Genomic DNA, 8,032 nt, shown 5'->3' on the forward strand with positions numbered 1-8,032 from the left:
TAGTAAAAAATAAATTACTTCATCATCTGAGAAGGCAAGGTAATTTCCAATATCTTGAAGAATTCAAGTTAATGTCAACTATATATCCATAAAAGTGTGTTTCAATATCTGGCTGATACTTTTCATCCTCTCAGTGGCCACATACTCAGTTCGCTGCCTTAGCACTCATCACTGTCAAACTAAGGAGAGGCAACGGGAGTTAATACAACAGCAACACTGAGCTGAGTCATCACACCGATTCAAATTTCAGAAAATGGCTGTTGGTCATTTTCTGCAAAAGCGTTCAGTAATGCAAAGACCCAGGTGTTACAGCCAGTACCAGGGGGTTAACCAACTTCACCATTGTTAGAAAGTATCAGTGACAGAGCAACGAGCTGTTTTTCAGAGAAACAGGTCAGGAAATGCTACAGAAGCACCAGGCTCAGTTGCTGAATACGGAAGAAATTTTCTGCATTGTATCAGAAAACTTTCTCTGTCCAAGGAGCAGCACTAAACAGCTCCAGAAAGAGCAGTACAGCTACAACAAAACTGCCCTAAAACCCACCACGGATACGCGCCAAGATCCTCAAAAGGTCAGTCTCCCTAAAGGAGACCCCCAGACATTTCTATGATTTGGGGCTTCAGTTTTGTTTGTTTGCTTTGGAAAAAGGGGCACCTCTTAGTATACATTATTCCAGTAATTTTCAACTTCTGACCGCTTGTATGTGTCTTCAGCAATGGATGTGATTTTTTGGGCCTCCAGTGGTGATCCTCACCACAGGGTGGGTACAACGGTCTCCTTTGGTTTTGGCAACAGCCTCTGAAGTGTGAGTATCCTGCAGTGCAAGGTAGTTACCATGTTTCAATCACATAATGGAAGTGAAAAGCAAACAAACTTGACACAAAAACGGAAAGCATCTGTCTCTGGTTTGTTCAGCTTTTGTCGCCAGAGAAAGCTACTAGTCTTCATCTTCAACTTCCCAGAACTCACCATCAATATGCATGGCTTGAAACAATCTGCAAGACAGCCAAGAATTTACATCAGGATGTAAAAAGTAAAATATGTAAAAAAAAAAAAAAAAAACACAAATCAATCCAAATATGACAAAAAATACAAAATCAGCAAGTTTCACTTTTTTTTTTTCAGTATCATAAACCACTCATACTGCAGTCCTCAAGGTCGATTAAAATAAGCTACTCTGTCTGCACTTCTACAGCACGTCATACCAGGAGGTTTTACAGTACCTTACAAACATGATGAAATCCCTGAAAATATTAATAATCCAAAACGTATGAAAAGTTAGCTAGTGTGCTGCCGTTCCTAGCTGGTCTTCAGGCAGTTTATCAGCAGCAGCCACGCCTGCCTGCTCCCAGCAGCTCACAATCTAATCAGACAATACACTCCTGATTTTTTTTGTTGTTAGTGTTACGTCCTTGTAAATGTAAATATTTGAGAGAAGAAACTGTGTCTTAAACTGTATAGCTACAAATTGCCAGGTGAGAATAATCTGTGAGAGACTGTAAGAAAAAATACAAAAATAAGTCATATGGCACTAGAAGAAATACATGGAAATACATACCTATTAAAGCACGGGGAAGATGGATCATTGAAGTGCCTGTACGGGTTCATCCTTGACAGAGAACCCATACAAATCCAGCAGAAATACTGCATGCAGCCAGTACACGTCATTTTGTTACAGCCATCTAGTTTCTGGCAGGGGAAGGAAACAAGAAACAGCAGTAACAAAATCGTACCGTGTCAGTCCTCAGGCCTGTCTCTATACGGTAACAGTCCTCAAAACAGCATCAACTGGTGAATACATTTTACCCCGACTCTATCATCACACTCGTATTTTTTCACTGTTCAAGAGAACTAGCACCTAGAATCACAGAACTGTAAAGTGGTTATAATACTAGCAATAATGGAAATTAGTATTTTTCTGAAGCTAGTTTCATTTACTGGCTGTAGTTTGGAACAGCAGTAGCCTGAAACACGTGGAAAACAAAGGGATTCACATGGATCCATGTGCAACCGGGATCTTTTTAGTACGGGAGGCTGAACAAAACCAGCTGCTGTAATTACTCAAGTCCCGGAGCTCCACAAACATCACCTCCTTTTCTAGCTAACACAGACAGAAATGGGAAGTTCTCTTACCATTTCCTAGAAATTTACCTTCCCTGGTGAACTTGGAGGCTATAAATAAATCTCTGTTCCAGCCTAAATACAGAACTGACTTAACAGTTTTAGTTTCTGTTAGGAGTTACTATGATTCTTCAGCCTCTCGCCTCCACGCTTACCTCTATATGAGTACCACAGCAAGGACAAGACTTTGAGTTCTTTTCTAGCCATTCTTTGCTCTCCATCTCCTCAAGGGCTTTCTGAATCACTCGTTTGCCATAGCGTTGTTCCAAAAATCTTTTACTTGCCTCATCTGCTTCTAAATATTCATTTCGCAAATCCATTAATTTCTCTGGGGGGAAAAAAAAAAACAAAACCACAAACAATAACAAAAAAATCCCCCACAAAACAGCTTTATATACAGAAGTCCAGCTAAGCATAGAATCATAGAATGGGTTGGGTTGGAAGGGACCTTTAAAGGTCATCTAGTCCAACCCCCTGCCATGAGCAGGGACATCTTCAACTAGATCAGGTTGCTCAGAGCCCTGTCCAACCTGACCTTGAACAAGTAATACGTATTCTCAAAGGAAACTAACATCATTCCTTAAAAAGCAAGTAAAATATTAGAATACATACATTGTAAAAGAGACCAGTCAATGGATTCAGAAAAAATCCACAATGTAAAATAAACTGAAAAATGGGAATATTTTTTCTGAACACACACTTAAGGAAACTTTGTCACATGATTTTGAGGCCAAACAGACAGAGAAGCATCCGTCTGATTCCAATATCAACTCTGACAACAGAAAGTAATGGATTCACAGGAGGAAAGGGTAAAAAAAGGCACACACAAAATTATTCTTCCCCTGCTATGGCCTCTCAGAATTTGGCAATCAGCAGTTTATGGACTTCCTGAGCTGTGGAGTGTCATCAAACAAATACTTTTTAATTGCCAGCAACAGACCTACTCCAAATGAATCTGCCGAATCTTTTAGAAAACTCAGATGGTGATGAGTTTCCTTGCCTAATTTCTGACCTTCCATCTTTTTCACACAAGACTTAATAGTTTCTTGATCCATTTCTGAAGTAGGATCACTCACCCGCAGTAACTTTACACGGAGAGACCCCGTGGTAAGTCATTTTACAGAGAGTACAAAAAGCATAGTTGCAACAGGAACATATGCCCATGGTGCAACCTGGTTCTTGCATGACTGGTGTCTGACAGCCCGGGCGAGGACAATACACTACATCCGCCATCAGGTCCAAGCTAGACTGCAGAAGCAGGCGGTCATACCGTGCAAACAGCTGCTCTCCAACCAATTCTTTAACCTAAACAAAGATCAAAGAAAGATTACGTGCATTTGAAATTCTGAGCCTGCTAGCTTCAGCAAAAACCAGCAAGTCAATGGAAAAGTACCTACAGCTGGGATGAATCCACTTTATTTTCTCCAAGAGGTCAAGAAATTACTCCTAGAATGCTATTTTAATACTAGTTAAATAATCAAATGAAAAGCATGCAGCGTCAAATGCAACAGGACGTTAATTCTGGCCTCTGAGCAATGCCAGTACTAACAGAGCGGGCAAAATACGTGCCACGTTTTAGCTCTGATGCCTCTGTGTGGCTCAGAGTACAAAAAAACCCCCACTTCCCCAGGTATATTCACAATGCTCACCATGAAAAGCCACACCTTGTCTTCTGTAATTATTGGTAAGTTAGCAGAACTCTACCATCACTGCTTGCACACTTCTATTACCTGGCCAGGAGTAGCAACAGAAGAACACTTCGGTTCTGGACAGTTGAGACAGTGGACCTGACCATCCCTGATCTGTATTTCAAAGTAGTCCTTCAGGCATGCTTTGCAGTATACATGGCTGCACTCGGTGAAGTACATACATTCACTGCCCAGCTTCTCACAGAAGCAGATATTGCACAAGTACATCTTACTATTAAAGCACTTCCTCCTCTGAGCCTGATCAAAGTCCAAGATTTCCCTAATCAGGCTCGACAACGATTCCACATCCTGGACAGCTCTCGCATCGATGATTTCTTCTTCAGCTGCGGCAGAGCCTGCTGCACCACCACAATCCTTCGCAGCGTCGAGAGGGACCAAAGGTGTCCTACTCTGCCCATTCCCTTGATGGCACATTTTCAGCTCATACGGGGAAGAAATATTCAGGTAACTCAGTGTTTCTTCCTTCAGAAACTGCATCCAGGCAAACAAGACCACACAGCCTCGATTCTCTTCCCACACGTTGTCTAAGTGTTTGCAAAGAGCACTGAGCTAGAAAAGAAAACACAATTCCAGATCTCAGTAAGTTCTGACAACTCATTACTGTTTTCCTCTCCCATGGTCCTCCTTAGTGCACATTTATACCTGGACTTCAGTAAAGCCTTTGACACGGTTTCCCACAGCACTCTCCTGGAGAAACTGGCTGCTCGTGGCTTAGACAAGCATACTCTTCACTGGGTCAAGAACTGGCTGGCTGGCTGTGCCCAGAGCGTGGTGGTGAAGGGAGTTCAATCCAGCTGGGGGCCAGTCACAAGTGCTGTTCCCCAGGGCTCAGTACTGGTGCCAGTTCTCTTTAATATCTTTATTAACGACCTGGACGAGGGGATCGAGTGCACCCTCAGTAAGTTTGCAGATGACACCAAGCTGGGTGGGAGTGTTGATCTGCTGGAGGGTAGGATGGCCCTACAGAGGGATGCGGACAGGCTGGATTGATGGGCCAAGGCCAACGGTGTGAGGGTCAACCAGGCAAAGTGGCAGGTCCTGCACTTGGGTCACATCAACCCCATGGAGGCTACAGGATGGGGCAGAGTGGCTCAAAAGCTGCCCGGGCTGTGTGTGGTTTGCCGGCTGGGTGTGAGCCAGCAGTGTGCCCAGGTGGCCAAGAAGGCCAACAGCACCCTGGCTTGTATCGGGAATAATGTGGCCAGCAGGGAACTAGGCTTGTTTAGTCTGGAGAAAAGGAGGCTGAGGGGAGACCTTCTCGCTCTCTACAGCTCCCTGAAAAACGGTTGTAGTGAGGGGGAAGTTGGTCTCTTCTCCCAAGGAACGGGCAACAGGACAAGAGGAAATAGCCTCAAGTGGCGCCAGGGGAGGTTTAGATTGGATATTAGGAAAAATTTCTTCCCCAAAAGGGTTATTAAGCACTGGCACAGGCTGTCCATGGCAGTGGTGGAGTCGCCACCCCTGGAGGTGTTTAACAGAGGGGCAGATATGGTGCTGAGGGACGTGGGTTAGTGGTGGGTTTAGCAGTGTTGGGTTGATGGTGGGACTCCATGATCTTAAAGGTCCCTTCCAACCTCGGCGATTCTGTGATTCTATATTTCAGTTTCAGATTCTGGAGTTTTTATATATACATAAAATATAAAAATAATGCTCATAGATGCAAGCTTTCATTCCTCAGAATGGTGACTGAATAAAAACAAGAAGCAAACAAAAGAAGAGCCAACTGAAACAGCAACGTAATTGTTTATGTGTTAATTTTACTTTTATCTACTGCATTAACAGCCCCCAGAGCAGTGTCAATTATGAATTTACTTGTAATCATAGAATCATAGAATGGTTTAGGTTGGAAGGGACCTTGAAGATCATCGAGTTCCAAGCCCCCTGCCATAGGCAGGGACACCTCCCACATAATCACAAAAGCAGTGTTAAAATGTTAAAACTATTTTACAAACCTGGGCTTGGGAGAGCCATTTTCCACTGAGGGTAAAGAGCGGAGGGGAGGTTGATGGGTAGTCTGGTGGGAGTTCAAAATTCAGCACAAGGGGAGGCAGAAAGCAGACGGTGTATTCAAACCCGTTGTTCTGGAGGCTTTCTGTGGAATTGCCTGAATCAAGGAGAGTTGAGACAGTTTGAGAAATAACAAGAAAATGAAAACTAATGAACTAATGAACTGTAACTTTTTATGACAGCACCCAATAGATCTCTTCTCATTTGATAAACTTCTGGGTTTAAAATTATTTATTCAACTCTAAATAACAAAATTTCTTGGTGCAGTAAAATTTCATGGGGTTGTACCTATATGGTTAAATCAGTAAACGCCAGTACTGTGAAACAGCAGATCCTGCACAAGCCAAGAACCTGGAAGGACATATCCTCAAGGGAAAAAATTAAAAAAAACAAACAAACAAAAGGAAACAACAAAAAACCAAAACAACAGAACTTAACTATTCCAGAGAAATACTATTACTCATCTCTAAGTCTAAAGTTCACCAAAGAGTTTATATGTATGAGGATGAAACCACCCACTCGGATATAAACCCCAACAATACCACAAGCACAGCATAGGGTCAGTCATGGCTTTCTCTGGTCTGTGTTCCTATCAGTCGCTAACGCAGCAACCATCAAAGCACATACCAGAAAATTACCTTGTTAAAAACTCATTTTGGGATAAAATGAGACATCTCAACTCACCACTCACAAAAACTTTGAAGTTTTGGGGCAATTCCAGACAAATTCTTGTTTCTCCTCCTTGGGCTGACTCGGCTCTCTTAAACTCATCTTCATCATAAATGCTAGCCAAAGCCAGCAGCTCATCCTCCTGAGCTTCTTTGTCTTCTGAAGACATTTAAATTTTCTGTGGAGTTAATACCACTCTACAAGATCAACTGAGTTAATGCATCCTATTCAAATCATTGATTTGGGCTATCCATTTTATACTGCTATAAGATTTAGAAAGCCAAGTAACCGATATAAACTATGTAAAGTATAATTACGCTTTTTTACAGGTTGAAAAAATATCGATAGCTTTATATATAAAAAAACCCACCTTAGCAGAAAATTGAAAAGTCAAAAAGCAAAGTGCCTATAAGTGTTAGTGGCTAAAGACAGCTGTAAGGGGGAAAAAATAGTGACATACACCAATGGGAAAAGTGACACAGGGACATTTCATTAATGTTTGAAAGGGAAAACAGACACACACACCCTCCCCCCAAAAAAAAACAAAGAAAAAGAAGAAAAAAGAATTAGTAATAGTATGTCTCGTCTACTGTTCTAAAACAAACAAGCAAAGAGCCACATTTATGATTAAAGTTATTGAAGATATCAATAAGAAGCTTCAAATCCTACACAGCCATCTTGTAGATAGACTCCTATATCATTTCAGTTCCAGATTTGGGGAAATAAAGCCACATCTAACAGATTACCTTTTTATTCACAACGGCGCGGTGGCAAAGCTGTAGGTACTGGTTGCTGACCAAGGACAGCCACGTTAGCAGGGCCAGCGCAGAGCCCCTGATCATTCCTCTGGGAGAACTGGAGGTCATAAACTTTTTCTCATATATGGCACGAAAAATGTCAACTTTTGTCATCAAAGTGCATATGGTTATGGCACCGGTACTTCTGAGCTGTCTGTAGACAAACGAACAAACAAATGCTCAGAGGGATTAAAGTCCTCTCACCGTTTTCATTATGAACACTTACAAACATTTCATTTGAGCAGATACACTCAGTAATTCAGAATAATCTTTTTACAGCGCTAATAGCAGTCACTCGGTTATGGATAAAGCTGGGGTCACGGCAACTGCGTTACCTGGACTGTCACCAGGAGGCTGATAAGGGCCCCACCGAAGTCAACAGAAATCCCACCCTGCTGCTTCCCCCCACACCAGTCAGGGAGATTATTCACTGCTGAACAGCCAAGAAGAGGCAGTCCTTCCGAACCAGCAGCACGGGGAAGAGAAAACATAACCAAAAAAACATATGGGGAGCAGCGCAAAGAATTTAAAAAAAAAAAAAAAAGCTGAATTTTCAGGTTAAACTCTCCCACACAAACAGCTGTACAATTGTTATTTTCATTTCAACCATTTCCATATTTTCATGGAATCATAGAACGGTTTAGGTTGGAAGGGACCTTGGAGATCATCTCGTTCCACCCCCTGCCCTGGGCAGGGCCACCTCCCCCCAGCCCAGGTTGCCCCAAGCC

At 42.4% G+C, this 8,032-nt stretch overlaps 1 protein-coding gene across 1 annotated transcript; it reads right to left on the minus strand.

Moving 5' to 3' along the window:
• Positions 1 to 849: 849 nt before the first annotated feature.
• RNF14 (ring finger protein 14) lies at positions 850 to 6,676 on the minus strand. Its single transcript, XM_009890650.1, has 7 exons — positions 6,523 to 6,676; positions 5,784 to 5,935; positions 3,853 to 4,380; positions 3,199 to 3,427; positions 2,278 to 2,450; positions 1,560 to 1,690; positions 850 to 996 (listed from the first exon to the last, which is right to left on the minus strand). Exons 1-7 carry the CDS (start codon positions 6,674 to 6,676, stop codon positions 939 to 941), a joined length of 1,425 nt encoding a protein of 474 aa, XP_009888952.1. The 3' UTR covers positions 850 to 938.
• Positions 6,677 to 8,032: the final 1,356 nt, after the last annotated feature.

The sequence above is a fragment of the Charadrius vociferus genome, unplaced genomic scaffold, assembly GCF_000708025.1.
Source record: "Charadrius vociferus isolate BGI_N301 unplaced genomic scaffold, ASM70802v2 scaffold370, whole genome shotgun sequence".
NCBI classification, from domain to species: Eukaryota; Metazoa; Chordata; class Aves; order Charadriiformes; family Charadriidae; genus Charadrius; species Charadrius vociferus.